Here is a 24,448-nt window from a genome sequence, read left to right as displayed (position 1 = left end):
GAAAATCGGCTTTATGCGATTGAGAACTAAAAAATGCTTTCTTGGGTTATTGCTTTTTCATGTCTGATTAATAATAATATAATATAATAATATAACAATTTATATAGCGCACATTTCCACTAAAAGTGCTCAAGGCGCTAATCACAACACTGTTTGTTTATGCTTCATTAATACTATATGCCTCAGCAAAAAGGTATGATTTTAATGATTTTTTAAAAGAATTAATTGTGACCCGATCTGGCAAAACCCTACTTTTGTCAGAAATATTCATTTTGTATTTTTTTATATATTTGGATTATTTGAATCATAAGCTTTGTAGTGGTGTTTATTTTATAAAAATTGAGTAAATATTTTAATAAAAAGTTATTACATTTTAAAAACTTACAAATCATTCAATTAATTTACGAGAAAATCGCGTTTGAAGTTTGCAATGAAATTCTTTTTGATACGCGCTGAAAACTCACTCCGTAGCAACGCGGTATTTTGGTCTAAGGCACAATGACGTCATACCAGGAAGTGTGCAGTGGCGAATCTAGGATCTGAAGAAGGGGGTGGCCACTCTCCCCCGCTCGGTGCGTACCGAGCGGGGGAGGGTTTGGGAGGGGGTGTCCCCCTCCAGAGGCTCCGAAAATTTTTGAAAAAATAGATGCTTACACACTGTTTAATAGGCTAGAAAAACTGTTTCCATCACACTTAATAACAAATATTACATATAAATGTAAATTTTAATAAATCCTTCCTAAATACTGTACGGATCTTTTTCGACGAACTAATAATAAACTTTGATCGACAAACTTTCAAACAAAATGAACATTTGGTAATGCGGTACTCCGAAAATGTCTTGATAGTCCATGTGTTGTCGGGTGTGTTGTGTACGTGCCGTGTTTTGGTGGTCTGTTAACCTCAGAGATATATACCCTACAGCCGGGTGAATAACTCAATGTAATTTGGTATACAATGATTGCAGTAATCGCCGTGTCTATAACACAAATCAAAAAACGCCAAATACGCCACATACAGTACGTACGTACATGACATTTCATGTTTATTTTATGCCTATAAAATAATAAAAGAACACCATGTTTCTTGTTTATTTTTATCGTTTATACTGCATACCATAATATTATACAAAAAACCTTCATGCGCGAGAAAAAAGTAAAAAGTTCCCGATATTAGACTCCACTCAGGGGTGTAAATATACCACGCTAACGCTTGCACACACGGACCAGGGCGACGGAAATTAACTGCAATGGAAAATGGTGTATTTTCGGAGAGTGATTACGTCATCATTCACACGAGGAGCGAGCTAGACAACGTGATGCTTGTAGTTTTAGGAGTGCGTGTTTTGAAAATGGGTATTTTCCGAAGATTGTAAATCGTGTTTTCTTTTTAAACTCTTGAATTCATAATAGTAATTAAACTCTTAGCTCTTTCACTGTGTAGACCTATCTACAGTACACAATTAATGCTAACCCTAGCTCTAGTAGGGCCTAGCTAGGCCTACTCTTCTTAATTAAAAGATTAATCCACGTCTAGCGATGGTCAATCGCGAGTAGGTTGCTCTTCTTTTTTTTTTTGAGAATTAAGGGGGGTGGCTAGCCACCCTATTCACCCCCCCTAGATCCGCCACTGAGTGTGTGCGATATTATAGCAGCGTGCACATCATAGTCAATTTGACTGATTTCAGACGCCGTTTTAACCTATTTAGTCACTCGAATTAACTATTTTGCACTATTGAAAAGCAGCATTATAACGTCAAGCTTATTTTAACTGGTTTCGGAGGTGTTTACGATATCAACAGCGAAAAACCAAGCATGCCTAGGCCTATTCAGATTTTCGCCGTCATCGCCTGTAAGACCTACTGATGGGTGTTCATCAGGCCGTGTATGGCAGTGGTGCATCGACAGTGGGGCTGGCGTTCGTAGTAAATTAGCCTAGACAAGTTTGGCGCCTTGCAGATTCACAGCTTGCTAGCTACTAACATTGTATTGGCGATTTAATACATTTGTTTTTTTACTCGGGGTACCCAAGTCTAGGACTTACTCATTTTCTCCTCCACCATCTGGACACTATTGAGTAAAAAGTGCGATTTTTAAAGTACTACTCTTCCATTATTAGTTGTAGTATTGAGCTGGGATTTGGCATGAATATACTACAGGGACATGTCCTCAAAGCTATAGAGCCGGATTTTTAATTTTTTGTTAATTAATTTGTTTAATTAAGAAGCCACAATGTGTGACACACACCACAGCGTTATGTAGTTATATGGTTATATGCGGCTTCTTGGCGTAGTGGTTATCACGTTTGCTTAACACGCAGAAGGTACCTGGTTCGAGCCCGAACGAAACCTTTTTTTTTTAAACTTTATGGTGAAAAGTACTGTATACGCAATATGATAATTATACACAGTGTATCTTATTTTTATTATTTTTTTAAATACTTATTTTGTGTAATCGGTAATTATCACTTTTACACATGTTTATTTTTATTTGTGCTTATTACCATATTTATTTGTAATTTAAATGGATTAAAAAACTTTCTGTAACCCACATTTTTAGTGTAAGTGGGTTTCGTAGTGTAGTGATTGTCAAGTCTGCTTAACACGCAGAAGGTCCCGGTTAGAGCCCTGGCGAAACCTATTTTTCTTTAACTTTAACTGTATACGTCTGTATACAGCTTCTTTCTCTGTACCCCGAGTATTGCACATTCGTGCTTTTTTGTTAATTAATTTGTTTAATTAAGAAACCACAATGTGTGACACACACCACAGCGTTATGTAGTTATATGCGGCTTCTTGGCGTAGTGGTTATCACGTCTGCTTAACACGCAGAAGGTCCCCGGTTCGAGCCCGGCGAAACCTTTTTTTTTCAACTTTATGGTAAAAAGTACTGATAAGGTAATATGTTATACAGTAAATCTTATTTTTATTATTTTAAAAAATATTTATTTTGTGTAATCGGTAATTATCACTTTTACACATGTTTATCTTGCTTTGTGCTTATTACATAATAATTTATTTGTAATTTAAATGGATTAAAACACTTTGTGTAACCCACATTTTTGGTGTAAGAGGTTTCGTAGTGTAGTGGTTGTCAAGTCTGCTTAACTCGCAGAAGGTCCCGGTTCGAGCCCTGGCGAAACCTATTTTTCTTTAACTTTATGGTGAAATATACTGTATACGTAAAATGATATAGAGTATATATCGTTTTATTAGTCGGGGTACCTGAGTCTAGGACTCTCTCATCCTTTCCTCTTCTTCTTCCATCCGGACACTATTGAGCAAAAAGTGCAATTTATAAAGTACTACTCCTCCCTTATTCGTTGTAGTATTGAGCTCGGATTTAGCATGAACATACTACAGGGACATGTCCTCAAAGCTATAGAGAGCCGGATTTTTTAATTTCATACCGGATGCAGCCATATGACGTCTCGAAGATGGTATCGTATAGCCGTATTTGGTAGCGCGGTTATTGATGTGTATGTGACGTTACATCCGGTCTTATGACGTCATTACAGCTTCTCTCGCTGTACCCCGAGTATTGCACATTCGTGCTTGTTTATAACGTGGAAGATTCGCTGTAATGTTTGGAATTGAATCCAATGATTTAAAAAAAACATTTAATATGAAAGGACTGGACAATAAATTAAATAAATAATTAAGAGCCGATTGGATATATAAAATGTATAAAGAAAACTATTTATTGACAATAAAGCTAGGCCCAGTAGTAGTAGGCCTACAACCATATTAAAATTAAGGCCTAGCCGAAAAAAATATAGAAAATACAATTGAATTGAATTTATGACGTGAATTGTTTTTGACTTTTCTATTTTACTATGGAATAAAGAAATACAGGCTACAGCTATTGCAGAACACTTTACTTTGAATATTAAAATCGTTTTTATTCCAATTTACGACATAATGTGTGTAAAATGAAAATAACCTCACAAAAATGTAAACAACTTTTTATTTCCGCGCGTAGAGCGTATAACATCTAGCGCGTTGACCAATAACGTTTGTTATTGCGATGATGCGCCATAGCAACACACGCAGTTCGCTGTTGCAGAAACTTTAAAGAACCGAATTTTCTGAAATTATGTCATAGTAAATCAAAGTTTTCATTGGCTTCTTCTTTAAACTCCGCCCTAAAACTTCCATATTTGGAATGTCAAATGGATGAGCTTTATTTTGATGTGTGACCTTTCAACATTGTGCAGTGAACTGGCGATCAAAATGTCGTCAAACTCAGCAACTTTCAACTGAATTTAAGCAAAATTTTAGCGTAGATCGTGAATAAATTGTTAGGCTTGAGGAAAATACATGTTTTTAAAACTCTCTTCTATATATAAATTATGGTTAATTCTGACATAGGCGAGCACAATGCAAAAACTTTGGTACAAATCTCCGCCTTGGATACCTACCTTATCTATCTCAGATGTACCGCGTAACGTAGATTTGATAACATTAATTTTCACATCGACGTTATTTTTCCATATTTCTATCTTAGGAAGATATAATGAGTTTTTTAACACAATTTATGATTTCAACAGTAGATTTTCAACTCAATTTCAATTCTTCCCGGGTCAAAGTAATTTCCAGGTTCATCTTGCAACAACCTGGTTTCAACTATTTTCTCTCTTACACAAGGGAGCAGTTAAAATAATAGATTTGACCCTAAAGGTAACTGGAAACAGGCACTTTCCATCAATCAATACAGTGTCCCTTTGGAAGAAGGAAGAACAAAAACTGATACTATAGTAGGACTGGAACTTAAATTGCATAGCCATTTCAGTTTTTTGTTTATTTTAGGAACGGACAGCGCGTGTGTGAAGGTACAGTAGTTACAAAATAAAAATTATACTGCAAATTAATGAAGATCAAATTAAATATACGCCATAAAGAATCGGAATATATTGTAGGAAATAGTATTATAAAATTACATAGGGATATTTGATAAGACATTTTGTGTGAAATCCCGATAGTTGATTGAGTATTAGCTGACAGGAATAACTGTAGGCTATCTGTGTCCTGTTAGGACCGAGATGTCTGCCCATGTTGCAAGCCGTAATGTCTTCTTTCTTGGGCCCACTCTGTCACGGCAGTTAGTTTCAAAAGATGTTTAAATTAAATAGGCCTAATGTATTAATAATTATTAGGATAGTATTTATTTGAATAAACGCCTCTCCAATAAAACATCACTTTGAATAATAATCATTATACTATTTGTAGTAAAATTCATCGCACTGTTATCTACAATTTACCAAGCATTTGTTATTCTTTTTTACTACTTTTCATATCTATTAGAGGATTTCATTTGATTGTAAATGTTACCATATTATTAAAACTAAAAAAATTAACATATATCCCTCGAATAAGCACCTTCCTCAAATGAATTCCGCCTCCCCAAAGGGCCCTACAAAACAATAAACACTATACTTTAAAATGTTATTAATCATCTAAAACACTGTGAAACAGAGTAGTTTAGTTTTACGAATGTCAAGCATTTTCAATAATGGTAACCGACAGAAAACGTACAAGGAGAACATTTTTATCATTCCGAGAACCATCGTCGACACTTCCTAGAGGGGGAGCGAGCGAAGCGAGCTCACCCTCTAGTTTTTCATAATTTTAATTAAATTTTGGGAGTTTAAATCAGGTAGACGTATTCTTAAATAGTGAAATATTTTGAAAATGCAAAAACATGTAAACTGCCAGGGTAGTCGATTTGGACGTATTTTGACTGATCACGTGAATTTTGAATTGCCGACAAAGAGAGGGTTTTGCCAGATTGGGTCACAATTGTGTGGCAATGCCTAATCCATTCAGGAATGTCATTCCACAGATGCAGAGCATTAATAGAAAAAGCACGATCTCCAAACGAGTGGTGAGATTTCGGTTGAAATAAAAGCAACTTATTATTGGATCGTAAATTACATTTAGGAGAGTATAAGCCCAGTATATCAGTCACATACTCTGGAGCAATTCCATTAATAACTTTGAAAACAATTAACAATATTTTTTAAACAATTCTATGTTTAATAGGCAGCCAATGTAACTCTTTTAAGGTGAAACTTGTGCAGCCGCATTTTGTATAAGCTAAAGCCTATGCAGTTGTTTATGTGGAAGACCAAATAACAAGAAGTTACACATATCGAGACGCGAACTAACAAATGCATGTACAAGTTGCTCAGCAGCTGCACAATTTAAGTATTTTCTGATGCCTCGAATATTTCTTAAATGATATGACGATGCAGACGTAATTTTAGAAATATGAGCCGTCATGGTCATATTAGCATCCAGAATTACACCAAGATTTCTAACTTGTGTAGTATTTTTAGTACAAAAGTTACCAAGGGAAACCCTCCTAGATGGAATTTTCTCTAATTGTTGTTGCGAACCAAAATGAATGTACTCAGTCTTATCATCATTAGTTTTAAAAAGTTTTTGGCCATCCAGACACGAATTTCAGTATACATTTTTCAAGCAAATCAATTGATAATTCACTCTGTGAAAATTAGACTGCCTTTTCCTAGTCTGTCAATTGAAGACATAACACAGGCATAACCATCATAATAAAAATATAGTTTGTTTCAATAACCATCACATCGCATCTTTGAAATTTCTTATGACTATCATTCATGGTCAATAAATCACAATTACACTCACACAAGAATTTAGCGATCTTTTCTATTTCAAGATTGTCTTTTAATATACAGATGTATATGCATGCATGCATGAGGGTAGATTGGGAGTGCAGTGACTACACACATAGTCCTTGCGAAATCCGAATTTGGAGAAATGAAGAATATCTTAAAGAACTGTGCGATGAGTATGGAAACCAGGTTGCGTGTATTAAACTGCTACATCTATCCTGTGCTGAAGTATGGAAGTGAGGCCTGGTCAATCACAAATGACCTCAGAAAAAGATTGGAAAGCTGTGAGATGTGGTTTCTAAGGAGAATGATGAGAATTCCATGGACAGATAGAGTTAGTAACGAAGATGTATTGATAAGAGCTAGAGTGTGCAGGAAACTACTGAAGGATATTAGGATTAGACAGATGAGATTCATGGGACATGTGTTGAGGAAGAGAGGTCTGGAGAACGTGGCATTAACTGGAAAGATAGAAGGAAGAAGGAGCAGGGGGAGTAAAAGAGTCACTTGGTTGGCCAGCATAGCTGAATGGATTCGGAATAGAGGCAATAATACCAAAGACTGAGTTGTTACATGTTGCTGAACATGGCAATAAACAGAGAATTGTGGCACAACATGACCGCCAAAGTTTCATGATTATTGATATTGCACTTCGAGAGAGAGATATTCGTTATTTGCGGAAATTACCAAAATAAACACAAATCAAGAAGAGCTAAAGGCAAGGTGTAGTACAAAAAATTCATAATTGGTATATTAAGAGCAGTTGACTACAAATATCAATCTATTTCATTAACCCTTTCACTGCGTATAACCGGTACTACCGGGTATAAACAAACGTCGTTGAAATGCGTATACACGGTGATACCGGGTATGGGCAATACATTGATTTAATCGTATTTGCCTATAATATATAGCACCCTCTATGTTTTTTCGATGAATTGGAATATTTTTGCAAGTCATTGAAAATATTTTCCAGCAAGAAAAACGGCCCTCTATAGTTGTATTATCGTCTTGAAAATCATGCGCCCTCTATAAAGTTTTCTTTCGCTTGACTAGTTATTTCTATCTTGGAAAGTTGTTTTGAGAGTAGCGAAATGGCGCAACAAAGGCTATATGATGTTAGTGAAGCTTTGAATCAGATATTTGCTGATTCAGACAGTGAAGATGACTTTGATGTCAATGATTCAATTCAATCGTTCCCGTCTGCTGACTATAGTTCCGATGATAGTGATTCTATGATGAGTGCTGATTGTTCGTTAGATGTGGATGAACCTGACGTAGGCCATGGATCACAGGATGTACTGTAGATATGTCTGTGGACAGTGACGGTGAAGCGAGCGTAGACAGTGACGATGAAGCGGTGAGTTCTGATCGTATATCAGTATCAGATGATGATGTGCCAGTGCCAGTGCCAGTTGTGCGTGGTCGTGGTAGAGGAAGATGTGGTGCACGTGTTCGTGGTGGAGTAAGACGTGGTGCACGTGTTCTTGATGGCAATACAGATCTACGTGGTGTACGCGGTGGCAATAGAGGAGGCAGACGTGGGCCACGTGTTCGTGGAGGTATACGTGGAAGAGGAGGTCAGAGGGGCCGGCCTCGTGCTAGAGGACAGGGGCGCAGGCCTGCAAGAGATCAGAACCCAAAGATAAATTGGGAAATTGATCCAAATGATAGTTTTCAACCAAAGCAAATTCCATTCTCTGATGGGGAACGACTCAAAGTTAGAATGGGTGATAATGCTTCAATTGAGGAGTTCTTTTTTCAGTACTTTACTGATGATATATTTTCGCATATTGTAGAGGAGACCAATCGATATGCTCAGCAGTTCATCAATGCAAACCGTGATAAACTGAAAATCAATCATCAATGGGTTCCCACTACCGTTCCTGAAATGAAGACGTTTTTAGGTTTGGACTGATGGGTATTATTCACAAGTCTAGGCTAGAAATGTATTGGAGCACTGATGATTTGATACAAACACCTATATTTGCCCAAATAATGAACAGAGATAGGTTTTTTTCTGATAATGAAATTTCTACATTTTGCAAACAATGAAGACCCTGCACATGACCCCACGGATGTCAATAGGGACAGGCTCTACAAAATTAGGCCTCTCATCAGAATGGTTCGAGAACGAATGCAGCGTGTTTATTCGCCATAAAAAAAAATCTGCGTAGATGAATCCTTGCTTTTGTTCAAGGGGAGACTGCTGTTCAAGCAATGCATTCGAACAAAACGTGCACGTTTTGCAATCAAGTTTTATGAACTATGTACATCCGATGGCGTATCTCTTGATTTTATTGTATATTCAGCTGAGAATATTTTCAGAGATCATCAAGACCCTCATCCTCAAATGCTTGTTACTGAGCGTATTCCTAAACATGAGCAGCCTTTTCTCGACCGAGGCCACACACTTTATGTTGATAATTTTTATACATCTCCAGCTCTGGCTACGTACCTTCTTGATCACGATACATACCTTTGTGGCACTGTCAACCAAAAGCGTTCCGGTTACCCCAGTGATCTAGGGACAAAGGCACTTGACAAGGGAACATCATGTTTTATGAAGTCGCAAACGGGAAACATGTTAGCGGTAAAGTTCCGAACGCTAAAAAACAAATCTAACAATAAACCAAAAGAAGTGTGCATGCTGACCACGGAAGGCAGGGCCGCTATGATCCCAACTACAAAACGTGACAAAGACAACAATCTTATTCACAAGCCATCATGTATAATTGCGTATAATCACAACATGGGAGGAGTTGATATGGTGGACCAACAGCTGCACAGCGTGAGCATTGTAAGCAAAACTTGCAAGTGGTATAAGAAAATAGCTCTCAGAATGTTCATGCAGTGTGCTCTAAGTGCCCACAAACTCCATCGGAAGTTCATGCCATCTACCAAAGATTTTTTGGCTGATTTCAAAGATCTTTTGACAGTACTTGTGTGTTCACGCCCTAGATTGAACAAAGATGTAACACGTCATGAAGTAGTACAAAGGCTAACTGGGAAGCACTTTCCCGTTAAAAGAGAAAGTAAAGACGGCAACACAAAAAACAAGAAAGACAAAATGTGCCGGGTGTGCTGGGCTCGTGGTCACCGCACAAGTGCTGGAAGAGAGATCAAGACAGTGTGGATTTGCAAAGATTGCCCAAGTAACCCAGGTTTGCATGCCGATAAAGATTGTTTCAGGGCCTACCACCCAAAATTGGACTATTCTAAAGAGGATGATGAGTAAGAGAAAACCAAAAAACCATGATGTCACATAATAACTTTGATTTGTGCATAATTTGAATAAAACAATGAAAATAATTCAATTTGTTTTATATTTTTATTTGTTATACGTATCGACATCAATATCCAGTTGGAAAAACGTATTTCATAAGAATTTCTTATAGAAAATATAGTTTTTATCATTGATTCGATAAAAAACACGAAAACCAAAATATCTGTAATGATGTCACATAATAACGTCATGGCGGCCATTTTGAAAGTAACACAAATTTATCCGCCCCAATAGGGCAACATCATGTTTATCACAACACAAACACACACAACACACAAAAATTGAAACAATAGTTAGTTTTTGTACTACAGTGAATTTTTGGAAAATGTCATTATTTTCACGATTTTGCCCAAAAACTTTGATTTGTGCATAATTTTTATAAAACAATAAAAATAATTCATTTTTTAAATATATTTTTATTTGTTATACGTATCTTCATCAATATCCAGTTGGAAAAACGTATTCAATAAGAATTTCTTATAGAAAATATAGTTTTTATCATTGATTCGATAAAAAACACGAAATCCAAAATACCTGTAATGACGTCACATGACGTCATCAATATGCAAATTTTTTTTTTTTTATACCTAACTGTAGACTAACCCTTTACTTATCACCCACCACAAAAATAATTACACAATTATCTCAATTAGTATTTTTTTGCAATTTATAAAAAAACCATATGTTTTTCTTAAATATATACTATGCACAGAGGTGGGAATAATGCAAGGCCATATAGATGGCTGCAGTCGCGTGCTCATTAGTGTTTACCGACCGACCGACCAACCTACCAACTGACCGAAATTACTGAACATGTTTAAAAATGTTGAAATGTTTAAAAACATTTATTTTTTTAAAATTTACACGTGCGTAGCCTGTCACTTTTGACGTGCTCGTATAACGTAATTTCGAGTTGAAAAGTAAGTCAAGAAAACAGAAATCGGGCAAAAAGAGGCCATTTCAACAGTGTTGAGAGCTCTCTTGAGGCAAATTGAAGCCTCGTTATCCTCTCCAAAATATTCCTCCCTTCAGGCCGTACTTATCGGTATTGCCTTCCCTTGTCATTGATCATGGCTTGTTACAGGTTACGACAATGACGACCCTATCTTCTGCTGGGCGACGGGTAGGTTTTTGCAGGTTAGAATAATAATTATCATTCCTGCGTTGCTTGTGTTGTTCACTTGCTGTACATACACCGCTCAGGAAGGCCCCAATTTATCCAGTCATTCTCCTGGATTGTCGATTCAGTTAACAGGCTTAATCTTTTGATCGCGAGCCTTTATGCCTTCCTTCTAACAAGATTGCACTTCTGCATTTACCTGTTGAGTAATGCAGGTACGCACAGTGTTGAGCTACTGGTATGCCTTTGATGCAACCACAATGATTTCACAGACAGCACTACTAGTTGACGCACCTAGGTTCACCCTAGTAGTGTATAGCTTGAAGGAGAACACATGGACCTACAAATCAAGGCTACACTGCTTACGGTATGAGTTAAGCAGAAGCAGCAGGCCACCTTGTACACATGTATCCTGTTGGCTGCTGATGAGGTTGCTAGAAAAAGAGAGTGCAACCATTATAGCTTTTGGTCCCACGCCGATGGTGCCACTGTGCTCGCTCCCATGCCCGCCACCACAAGTCTGTCTAAATTTCAGACTTTTCACGCCCACAATCTGTATCCTGCACGAGGCAGATCAGACAGGGCTGCACGTTCAACACCAAGATTGCAAAGTAACAGAGATTGCAGGTACTGGTGACATGCTGGTGGAGTCTGTACCCTCCGAAGGTCAGACAAATGGGGGGTTCGCCTAAGATGATTTGCTGGAGAGCAGGTGGTTTCTCTCCACAATTACACACAGCTATTGCATTATGTTAATTAACAGTACGAGCCTAGTAAGCGCGAAGCTCGCTCGACAAGGATACCGCCAGAGCCACAAAAGAGTTGTGTGCATCTGCACGGTCTTCCTTTTTTGCCCAAAAAGTGGCAGTGGAACAAGTCGACATACAATGCGCTGTCTCAGGACACGAGTCTACCGTCTTCCTAACTGAGACAAAAACAGGCGATGGCGACCCATACTGAACCTTATGAGTCTAGACTAGCAGTTCTTTCGGCCCACAGGTTTAGGTGGAGACAGTCTCATCCATCCTGTTGGGGCCAAGATGAGAAGACTGGGCGGCCTTGATAGATCTGAAAGACCCATACTTTCACGTCCCTATCGCCGAGGCAGATCAACGCTGGTTGCGTTTCAGAATCCATGACCAACTTACCAATCCGTAGTTTTGCCGTCCGGCCGACCAACGGCCCTTGCGTGTTTACACGCATAGTAAGAATGCTGTCGACATTCTTTTACATGGCATAAGTATCGATGTATCTCGACAATTGGTTGGTCGTGGCCCAGTCTAAGGACAGAACAGGAACATCCCTACAATTCACCATGATGGTGAATTGTAGGGATGTTCCCACTTGAGGTTTGTGGACTGTACCATTTAGAGAAAGAGGTGTTCAATGAATTTTCTACTTTCGAGTATATCTCGCTCTTTGAGGAGAAATATGGCATTTGTCGGTTTATCCAGGTAAGCTAGCACTTATATAGACTACCAACACCATTTCTGGCTTGTGTAATTTCTTCAACAAATTGATGTAAATAAATATTGAGCCATAATAAGCATTAAATTTGCGGGGCTTCCCCTAGATGGACGTTCACATGGAACTTGAACGCAATCAAAACTAAATACTGAGTGAATGAAATCGGCAACAAAATGTTATATCGTCCTGTAATTAGTCACGTGTGTTTATTGGAGGGAAAAAGTATGATCGTTTTGCTCATTGGTAGCATGCTGCATTATTATGAGTGTCTTTTCCTGCAAATTAGAGGTGCCATTTATCATGAATTTTATGTGCGAGAGTACCATTTCTTCCGGTCATCTGGGGCGTCATTTAACAAAGTTCTCTTCACCACCACAGGTCCTGTCGACGGCCTTGGAAAAGCACCTTTTCCGCCATGTACGTGCAAACGCTGACTTGCGCGAAATGCCCTGTTGTGACGCTTTACTCAAAATAGAGTACCTCAGTTTTCATATTTAAAATATCAATTTTTAATACATTTATTTAACGTGAGAGTGCCATTTCCGACCATCTAGAGGTTTTACATTTTCAAAATCGCCTCAACTCAGCCCCAACCATGGTCGGGCTGACTTGGTGTGGACTCCCTACAGTTGCGCCCCACCTTTCACAAAATCCTGGATCCGCCCCTGTATTACAATAATATTGATTACAATTTAAAAAAAAATTGTTTTGATGAAATATAAGGTGCGTCTTATACATCGACGATATAAAAAATACCCATATTTTACTCTCAGTAGGGGGTGCGTCTTATACACAGGTGCGACTTATACACCGAAATATACGGTAGGTGAAATTATGGAACCCGCTATTTATTCCAATTTTTAACATGTTGACGGTTTCAAAATGAAACGTGAAGGTAGCAATTTCGGAAGGAAATTATCTCAGCAACAACATATTAACATGTAGAAGAAATGTGAATGCGTAAAATATAAATGCGCGCTCTTTTAAATGTGATGAAGTATGACGCAAAATATGAAAATACAAATTTTTTTACTCAACTGGCCATATGATGACGTCACAACATCTGATTGGCAAAATGTTAACAGAATTCACATCTACAGAAAACGTTTTAATCATGATTAATTATCACTTTTTATTCTGACGAGTTATAACAGATTGAAATTGACTGTAAAGATCAAAATAAAGTAACCTATGTTATTAAAATATTTTTACATGATGACGTCATAAAAATTAAAATATTTGTAAATCTTGCGAAAGATAGTTGATTGACCTAGACAATTTCAAAATCTCGGGGAAAATGGAATACGGATAAGCATGATGCGCTCTATTGAATGTAATGAGAAATAACGAAACAGACAAAAATCCTATATTTTACATTCGTGTGGCCATACGATGATGTCAGAACATCCGAGAGGTAAAGATTCTGCATGAATTCATATCTACAACATATCTTGCTTACATATCGAATAATGTTAGGTGCTACCTACATTTCCTATGACAATGCCCTAGAGGTTACAGGGTTACCTTCTCTCGAGGCAAGGAGAGACACTCTTGTGTTGTCCTTTGGCAGGGGGAATACTCAAGTCCCAACTGTTTTCGAGACATGCTACCTCCTTGCCACATGCAGAAGAGAACCCTTAGGTCTAATACAACTAGTACCGGAAGTCTCCTTCTCCCCAGGTGTAAAACTTAACAATATCAAAGGTCTGCCATACCTACGATTGTTAAGTTTATTAATGCTAACTGATATGTGTTGATTTCCACGATTATTTCTCACTTTCTCGATGCCTTTCGACTTTTTATATAATAATTTTAATAATGTATATACTTATAATAATCTTAAATAATAATAATAATAATGACGTACTTAATTTTATGAACGAATAATATTGTATTTTGTGTTTTATAATATATATATTTTTTTCTATAGTGTTTATAATTGTGCCTCTTTTACTTTAAATTATATATGTATATTGATTGTAAACAAACGTTATCACCCAATGGCTGCTGTTTTGTATGTGTTTTTAAACCTAAATAAATAAAAAATAAAATATTATTAATAAAAAAAATTGGGGAGTCACCATTGATCCTGAGGAGCTATAATAGATTCAAAATAAGCATAACTAAAATTTATTATAAAAGCTGATGAAATGTAGATATGAATTCATATAAAAACTAGAAAGACACTCCGAGAGTGCATACCTCCGCCTACTGTAAAATTCTCCTGCATAAGATTTCTCCGGTAACAAAGAAATATATATATATATTTGTGTGTGTCTTAATGCTGTTTGTGATTTAGGCTAATTTCACTACAAGCATGTGTATGCGAGTTTGGTTATGTAACAACCCTTTCAATTAACAATAGCTTCAGTTGACTAACAATAGAATAGCAACGTGAAAATCAAACGAGTGAATTTGAAAAGAAATAGGTTTTTTAAACTACTCGCATCAAAAAAACGTGCACATTAAATCAAATTATGTTTTAAATTTACAAATCACAAATTATACCTCTTGCACAAAAATGAAGTTTTTTGGACAAGTAGTTCTCGAGAAAATTCAATTTTAGTTTATTTGTTACTATAAGACTGCTCGCCAGCTTTTGGAAAATTCTGTCCTATTTTTTAACACTAGCAGGTCTGAACAGTATACCGAAAAAGTGGTCCAGAATTGGGACCATGGTCCCAAATGGTCCCGAAATTTAATGGGATGGTCCTTGACCACATATCTATCCGTATATTCATTTTGGTAAAGATCTTGTAATTACTTTTTGAGTAATCCTGCAAACAAACAAACAAACACACGCTACCGATTACATATACCTCCTTGGCGGAGATAAATTAATCCTATCGGATGTTGTGACGTTATGAAATGGCTAGTTGCTTGAAGTTAAAAAGTAGTACTGTACATGCATGTTTAAAAAAAAGTTAAATATCAGTAAAATTATAAAAATACCTATAATTCTAGTTTTATTTTATAGTTGTTTATTTATAATTTAATTTAGCATTTACATATATAAACTATAGGCTTAATATCAAATAAGTTATCTTAAGATATTAACTTTATCATCATCTATATTATTTATATTATTTGTAATAATTAGTAACTGGTTGGATGTACACACCTAATTGGTGAGAGTGGCTTAGGCTGATTTTGTGCTTTCCTGGCAGCTAGTGACTGATTTTATATTTTTTTCTTGCGTTGTGTTTGTTACTTGGCAAAAAGAATTTTGCCAAGTATAGTATTTACTTTGTTTGTTTGTTTGTATGTTTGTATGTTTGTTAGCACGATAGCGCCTACAGTTTTCAAGTTATCATTCTGAATTTTTGCGTGTAGATAGGTATATACTTTCAGACCATGCCTATTGAAAATCAACAAAATTGGTTTATTGATAACTTCACAAATAACAAAAATGATATTATTTTCAGACCGGCTAGTGTTAAAAGATAGGAGACAATTTTCAAAAGCCGGTGAGCAGTTTTAAAGTAACACGTAAACTGAAATTACATTTTCTCGAGAACTACTTGTCCAAAAAACATCATTTTTGGACAAGAGGCAAGGGTTATAATTTGTGATTTGTAATTTTAAAACAAAATTTGATTCAATGTACCGGCTTTTTCATACGAGTAGTTTTAAAAAACCTATTTCTTTTCAAATTCACCCGTTTGTTTTTGGCGTTGCTGTTCTATTGTTATTCAAATTAAACTATTGTTAGTTGATAATTAGTTTTGTTGGTACCAGTGTGTGTCCTTCCTTATTTCTGTACATAGGTATATACTTACAGAACATGCCTCTTGATTTTCAGGTAAATTGATATATTGTTTGTCACAAAAGCTTATCTTTCGTACGATATATTAAATAGCACGCATTCTGTCTTCTTTTAACATGGACATATTCTTTGATATGGACCAAAACATTAGTCGACTGGTCAAGCGGTTAAGCTTACTACATGGGTTAAGGCAGAGGCGCCGCAAATCGGCACAGCTTCAAGACACTCTTCGATCGTTATTCTGGTCAATCTTGATTTTAGAAAGGTCATTGTTGCAATGCCGGAATTGTTTGTATCAAAAAATTATTTAAACAAATTATTAACCCCAGCAGGATTTTAACAATGTAAAGCTAATACCTAAAGCAAAAAAATGTATCTTTCAACATGCTCCGAGTCAGTCAGTGGATATATTTTGCCAAGTACTTCACTCAGTTTCTGAGTTCTTTCATTTAATTTGTTGATTGTATTATATTTTGTAAAATGTATCTTTTGCCTGAATAAATAATAATAATACATTTTCTCATCAGGTATTTTTTGCACATCTGTTGCCCAATTTTGCTGAATGTTGGTGGGATTCAATTCTTCTGGACATTTTTCTCTGCAATGCTCTGGGAATATGGGCGGGCATGTCAATATGTAAGAAACTGGAAATTACAGAATTCCATTGGGAAAGTATAAAGTAAGTATTACCTAAAAATATAACAATAACCTTTACATATCCTCTATATGTTTACTAATATTTCTTTTTAATTGGTGTTATATGAAAAACATTATTTTTGTGATTGTGATAATTAAGCAGCCTCTCGGAATACAAGGGACTTTACCAAATACGACGGTTAGGGGAGGACGACGTAAAAGAACGTCTTATTAAATAAAAAATAATCCTATAATAATGGTAAATTGATATCAACAACAGGTAGTGTAGTAGTTGGTAACATTTATGCCTGCCAGTAACATCTAAATAACTACAAATCTGTATATATTTCTTACTCTAAAACTAATTGATACAACAGTTGTTATGTTACTATAGAGGTCATTAACTATTCGTTCCCTGAGGTCATTGACCTTTTACGAAAACTCAATTTTTCTTAAAATAACGTAACACTAAGTTATGCTTATATATATATTATATTATTATATACTGTATTTTGAAAGTATATTCCAATTCTGAAAACTCTGGATGTCACCAGTGTCACATGAGCAAACAGAAGTTTATCACAGATGTCTCTCAAAAGTACTGTTTGAACCAGTTTGATCCAGCATCTCAGTTCCAGTCTAAAGAATATCACAAGATGTTTTAAATGCTTGACTCCATTGGAGCACTAGTAGATCCGTGTCATCAGATAATGACAGTGTTTTCCGGTTTTCTGATTCAGTGGTTTTTTCTACTATCCAAAAGAACATCTGCATCAGCAGCTGCATTCACTCATGTTCATGTTCACTTATGTTGTTCAAAATACTAGAAGATTTATAAAGTGTTGTTTGTTACAGAAAGTGATCCTTTTTTGTGGAACAAATCATGATTGTCACTGGTAAAATGTTCAGGGACACTACCACATGACCCGCCTTACCATGTGCGCCATCTTTAGTAGATGAGCCGCTTTTATAACCATCAAAGACTATGATGGCAGAGCAATATTTGTTTGCAGATCGCATCATAAGTCTCTACACTATTCCATGGAATTTTGTGCACCACCACCTAGAATTTAGGCCTACTGGACATCATTCGGTGAGTTGGATGTGTTGGACTATTCAGAAAGAATAAGAAGTTGTTTCCACATGGCATCATGTTGGTTTATTAGCTGCAAGTATTTTAAGTTGGTAGTTTAAAAAAATGCTGGTGAATAACAAAGTTCATGTTCAAAAACTTCCTTGTTGTCACCATGAGTCCCTGCTGAAACTATAGGATCGATGCACACATATTTGCCTATATGTACATACAGACCTTGATTTATAAATATAAGAGGAGAGCTCCTAATGGCTCTCCTCAATATGTTGAGGAGAGCCATTATTTTGATTAAGTATTCGAGGCACAGGCCCACCATAGTTGGGCCTGTGACGAGCCGAATTTTGATAAATGACACCTCTAGATGGCCGGAAATGGTACTCTCGCACGTAAAATTCATCGTAGGTCATTGTTCTCTGAACGTAGTCTACGATGTATTGTTATGATAATTATCTACGCGTCGATCGTAGGGTGGTTCGTTTGTAGGGTTAGTAAACACCATTGTCATCGCCTTGTTTTGCTATTGTTTGCTAATTAAAATCCTATCTAAAGATAGTAGACGTCAATTTTTGTAGCCATCCTAGCTAGGCCTACGCATCGGTTATCCTAATTTGGACGGAAATCCGCCGACGAGACGACATCGGGTCCGTGGACCTCTCAGCTCACGCAGAGAGAGCTAGAGAGAGTCGAGGCTATCTATCTAGTCTAGTTTCGGCGGCCTACACTATAAATTATTTAATCCTACCTTGGGTTAGCGAATTATAAAAACAACGACACCTAGGCTAGGACACCAACAAAATATATGCAAAATAAATATATATTCCATATTAATTACTATAAGATTTAACATAAAGGCGACATGTGTATAAGAAAAGGCCCGACCAGAATTTGGAGGGGAAAACATGTGAGCAGTTAATAAGATCAGAGAGAGTATTATGTTTCATGTCATGTGACACAAAATCCAGGTACACGATCTTAATTACTGTTTATCGTCGGCAGCCACCCTCACATACTGAGTTAAAAAAAAAACATGTGAGATGTTGCGGTAAAGCAGAGAGTATCGCGTTTCATGCCATGTGACCACAAAAACTAGGTCTGTATAATTACGGTCTTCTGACGGCAGTCTTTTTGAGCTACCGATTGAACGTTCTGATACTATATTTAGAATGAATTGTCTACGATATTTTTCATCAAAGATCGTAGGCGCGCCTAGCCTATCGGGGGTAGCCATAACAAAGATCGTTTGCGCGACTATATATAGACTGTGTGTTGTATTCGGGGTTAATATTCTTATCATTATATATATTTTTATGACGCACTGTAACAGGTTGGGGAGCGCTATTTTAGGCGCTCCTTTGATCGTTTTCAGGAGCGCCAAGGAGCGTCAGCGCCATGGCGCTCCTTTTAAATCAAGGTCTGTACATATGACTTTATTGCCAGGATCTTCAATACATTGCAAGACCTTCTGGCCTAACATCCGTCCAAAATATTCAATGCGTAATACCACATTGTCAATATCAACCAAGTCACCTGCAGTAACGCCCGTGTAAATGGTATGAGTTGTAACCAAATGGATTTTTGAATTGTCATCGTGTCCCTGGCGTGTGGCCATACTGTAAGGTCTTATATTGGTCACTGCTGGAGTAACGCCCTAATACTATTGCAAGGCATTACATTCATTTCAGCGCAGATTTGGTCTTGATGTACTCATTCCTCTACCTCTTGTCATAGGAACCTTTTCAATCACCAGGTCTGTTGACACCGTCAACAATGATGCCTGAATTATCACCTTCGAAGGGGCCTAGCTCCATTCAACACATCTTAGCCGATGACCCTGAACTGGTTTCAATTGTAGCGTCAAGTTTCAGCACCCATGTATTGTCTCCAGAGTTATTACAAAAAATTTTCAAAGCAATAATGTCTAACAAGGTACTTATATCTGCGATTAGTGAAGCCGTTTTTGATCAGGTAAGCGACATTGTTTACAGTAGTATTGCTATGGACAACGAGGTCATTACGGGCCATATTGACAATATTCGTAGACGAAAGGATGTATTCGAGGCACAAAATCGTGCTTTGGCGGACAAACTGGACGACCTGGAGCAATGCAGCAGACAAAACTGTCTGCTTCTGCACAGTGTCCCTGAGTCAAGATACCCTAAAGAGGACACCGATGCGATAGCAATTGATGTAATCACATCCAGGATTTCTGAGGATGTTGAGATACATGATATTGACTGTACACAATGTCTTTGCAAAAAGAAAACCGATCCTAAATACATTTTTAGCCAAAATTGACACATTATGTTGTGTTTTTCCACAAAAATGACATTCTAAATAAAATGTTATGACAATAAGTCATATCAATGAATAGGAAATTTAATAAGCTTTCGAATGACATAAATCACACATTTATATATAATGTATTTCAAATGGTTAAATATTATACAGATATTGACTGCTTAGAGGTTAAATATAAGATTTGACATCCCCGAGGGAAATATATAATTCCCAAGAACTTAATATCATTCCCGAGGGGATGTCTATTCTTATATTTTACCGATATAAAAGGCGATATCTGTTATATTATACCCCTTTCACACCAAAACTCCGGAGTGTCTCCGGAGACACCCCGGGGTTTATGACCATTCAAAACGTCGAGAAACTCCGGAGATACCCCTTTCACACCAACCTAGCAACACCAGGGTTTATAAAATAAAATTGTAAATGTCGCCCTCTATTTTTTTTGTTTACATCGCAACGATCATTAGAATAATTTTAATTAACAATATTTTTAATTTAATAATTACTTTCAAAAGTCTCAGAAGTAATATAATATTTTATTGATACTACTTATTATTTTTTAAACCCGCTATATATTTAAATAAAACTAAAGCAATGAGTGATCGTGTGAGGATGACCTTTTGACCCAAAACACTCCGGAGTTTGATGTTGGTACCTTTCACACCAAAACACCGGGGTGTCCCCGCAGTTCGCTCTCCGGAGAATGTTCAGCTGTTCAACCCCGCAGTTTTAAACTCCGGAGTTGCTTGATTTTACCTTTCACACCAAACAGCGGGGCGTCAACTCCGGGGTGTCTCCGGAGTTTTGCTTTTGGTGTGAAAGGGGTATTACATAGCCAACAACAAGTAGAATATCTGCTGGGTCGGGTAGCTAGGCTAGGCCTCCTTTTTGTATTGTATGTATGTAAACAAGATGCCCAGACACCTTACCTTTCGAAGAATAATTTACAGATAATTACTACGGTAATTAATGATTCCTTGGCAATGAAATATTCACTAGCCTAGGTCGTTTAAATAATAACAGAAGAATTTCCATCAATAAGCCTACATTAATAATAATATTATCAGGTAGGCCTAGGCCGAATAAATAATAATTCGTCTTCATACTTCGAGCCGAATCACCGGATGTTCAGTGCGTCGCGCGCGTACCAGTTATTACAAACGGTGTTTCATCACGGCTAGGGAGGACTAAAAATAAATGAGGGCGCTATGTATGCATAGTTTAAATAGTTTAGATGATTAATTTCTTCAAGCAAGTTCCGTGGCGCAGCGCATGAAGCGTTGTCTTGTGATGGAGTGACAATTTCATCGCGAGTTCAAAACCCAGTAGATGACTTTTGTTTATTTATCGGCAAACGCGAGTGTGCCACACGAAATTTACACAGTCAATATCATCGTACTCGAGAATTTATATGATTAATGACAGGGGACACGATAATTACGCAAAAAATACTCAGTCAATATCATCGTTCTCGAGGATATATACGATTTACGATCCTCGCAGCGGTAGTCATGTGATGCAGTCTCAACCAATCACGTTCGCGTATTTACATAGGCTATGTAATATATGTAATTAATGGTCCATATTAATTTTGACTTAAAATGACCTATATTGACCTCTGACCCTTTTACCCAATGCTTGGATTTTCAGTGACTTTTAGTATGTCGTTCTACACTTTATATGGAATTCAAAAATACTTATTTTGTTACTATTGCAGGGTTGTAGCTAAGAATTGTTGAGGGTGGAAAAAAAATTTTGAGGGTGGTTTTTACTAAGCTTGCGAGCGAAGCGAGCAACTTAGGCTGGGGGCCAGGGGGCCGCCAAGGGCCCCCGCTCGGGGTTCAGTGGCCGAAGGCCCCTGAAAAAATTTGCTATATTGACCTTTATAAGACTCATTTTAATGATGGTTTATATGTGTAATTTTTTACATTTTTTTTTATTAATAATATTATCATTGTTCAGGTGAATGATTTTAATAAAGCAAAACATTACTTTTACCATGGACGTAATTATACGTACCTCCATGCTTTGACAGTGTAAGTGTAGGCCTACCATTTGGACCTAAACATAACTGCCTTTGTGGTTACCTTGCCCCTGAAGAACGCCTAGGCCTAGGCCTAGCTAGCTTGCATGAATTAAATAAATTTGTTCGATTTAGCCGAGAATATTTTTTCAAGATAAAAACCTCTTATTGATATTCATGCCGCACAGCAACCACGTAGAAAAACATCACGATGTACTTACATGAACGAACGTACATTTCGCCAGGTCTGCGGCCTGGGCGATGAATGATCTAGGCTAGGCCTAGCTAGTTCAATTAGTCACTGTGTATCAATCGTCGTCGTTCTGTCAAATGTATTTATAATCATCCGAGCCATACTACAGTATACTCGCGCTAATGATGTAATTCACAAAATAAAAAATAATAACAGTACAAGATATTAGTATGTTTCAATTCAATGTTTTTTTAATAAATACACGTAGTCGGGAAGTTACTCCACAAAGCAGTCGGCGTGGAACGGTTGATTAGCCTACAGTTTAATTCGCCGGTTTTTTTTAATGGCCCATGCCTCTACTGCTTTTTTGAATGGGTACTCTTTTAATGTAGGGCCTTCAATGACAATTCTCATAATTGCATCTAATGTTTTTTCCGTCATTCTATTGCGCAGACATGTTTTAATTGTTTTCATTTGAGAAAAGTCGCGTTCTACGTCAGCAGTATGTGGTGGGATGGTTCGATAAACCTCGGCTAGTTCCGCAATGTTTGGATACAGTTGTCGCATTGGGTTAGTACTTAGCAATCGCACAACTTCAGTGCTTGTTTTATCAGCATAGTGGTCGACGATATACTGCTTTAATTCCATCCATTCTTGCGGTAACATTGTCTTTAGCTCATAAAATACGATACTAAGGCATGCTGGCAACGCAATAATATATAACTTTTGAGTATGTTAAAAGTGCCGCGACGCCAAACAACGTGCGTTAACTACGGTACCTAGAAATACGTACGCCAACACGGTTTAACCATGAACGTATACGTTTATGAATGGTTAAACTACAAATCTTTCACAATATACATAATCATTTATGATCGATCTTATTTATGTCCAGTATACAGGCCCTACTCAAAATATTAACATCTTAATTTAACTTATTGTAATCCCCGAAGCACGACACCGTCTATAAGTAACAATGTCTATTAAATGTAAATCAAACATGGATTTATCTCCATGGATCAAACAAGATATTTATTGTGATATGTATTTAATTTAAGTTTCAAAAAGAAGTACGTTTACTTACCGTTTTTTGAGAAATATGAAAAAATATTCTTTGCTTGTTGAGATTGCTTTGCTTTCTTAGACGACATCTTGAAGAATAAATTGGGCCTACTAGGGAATTGTTTTACAAGGCTTAATTAAGTAATTTAACTCCTCCCTGGTTTCACATTGTCCGATTAAACCATCAATAAAATATTTGAGAAGAAAAAAAGATTATGCAAATCAGTCTACAAAGGGCACCGCCAGAAGATATATGCGGCGGTACTACTGATGAATTAATAGTGTGAAACAAAATATTGACAGATAGACAGAAGTACTTTTAATAACAATAATGGAACAATAGCGTCTTGTGTACATCAATATCAGTTACAACAAATTTAATCTTTATTTTATAACAGGATATTGACGCTAACATTTATAATTACCGGTATACGTTTATTATTTAAATACAGTACTACTATTTTTAAACTCCATGATTCATTCATACAACCATGGAGGTAACAGAGATAAGAAAATCGCGCACAGCATGCAAAGCTAGCAAGCTGCATGCTAGGTTGTGATGTTCACTCAAGTGGAACTTGGGCGTACCGTCCAATCAGCATTAAGTACATGACAGTTCTGCTTGGTTGATTTTCAAAGCTGTGTGTTTGGTGTGCTAGGCTAGCTGCATTGTGCGATGTTTAGCTTGTGTTAGCTAGAATATGCCCGATATTTCGCGGAAAAAAAGGAATTTAGGGTGGGCGGACAGGTACGTCTGACGCTGGGCGGAAGGCCTTAAAATTAGCTTTAGACTGGGCGGGAGGCTTTTAGGCAGGGCGGCCCCGCCTGGCTCCGCCCTGCACAATTACAT

General features: G+C 37.0%; 1 protein-coding gene and 1 pseudogene across 7 annotated transcripts in view; both read left to right on the top strand.

The window, feature by feature from the left end:
- LOC140046644 (phosphatidylserine synthase-like) overlaps window positions 1-24,448 on the top strand; it is a 98,001-nt gene that overhangs the window by 33,224 nt on the left and 40,329 nt on the right. For all 7 annotated transcript variants that reach the window (XR_011844819.1, XR_011844818.1, XM_072091346.1 and 4 more), the window contains one exon: window positions 16,818-16,969. Coding sequence is in view for 5 of the 7 variants with exons in the window: in XM_072091346.1 (XP_071947447.1) it covers window positions 16,818-16,969 (152 nt within the window). In the remaining 2 variants the exon portion in view is untranslated. The remainder of the gene's footprint in view (window positions 1-16,817; window positions 16,970-24,448) is intronic.
- On the top strand, window positions 7,961-10,208 carry LOC140046582 (piggyBac transposable element-derived protein 4-like; annotated as a pseudogene).

Source organism: Antedon mediterranea, chromosome 4, assembly GCF_964355755.1.
Source record: "Antedon mediterranea chromosome 4, ecAntMedi1.1, whole genome shotgun sequence".
NCBI classification, from domain to species: Eukaryota; Metazoa; Echinodermata; class Crinoidea; order Comatulida; family Antedonidae; genus Antedon; species Antedon mediterranea.
Note: the sequence above shows the minus strand (reverse complement) of the source record. Positions and strands in the feature narration are given on the sequence as shown.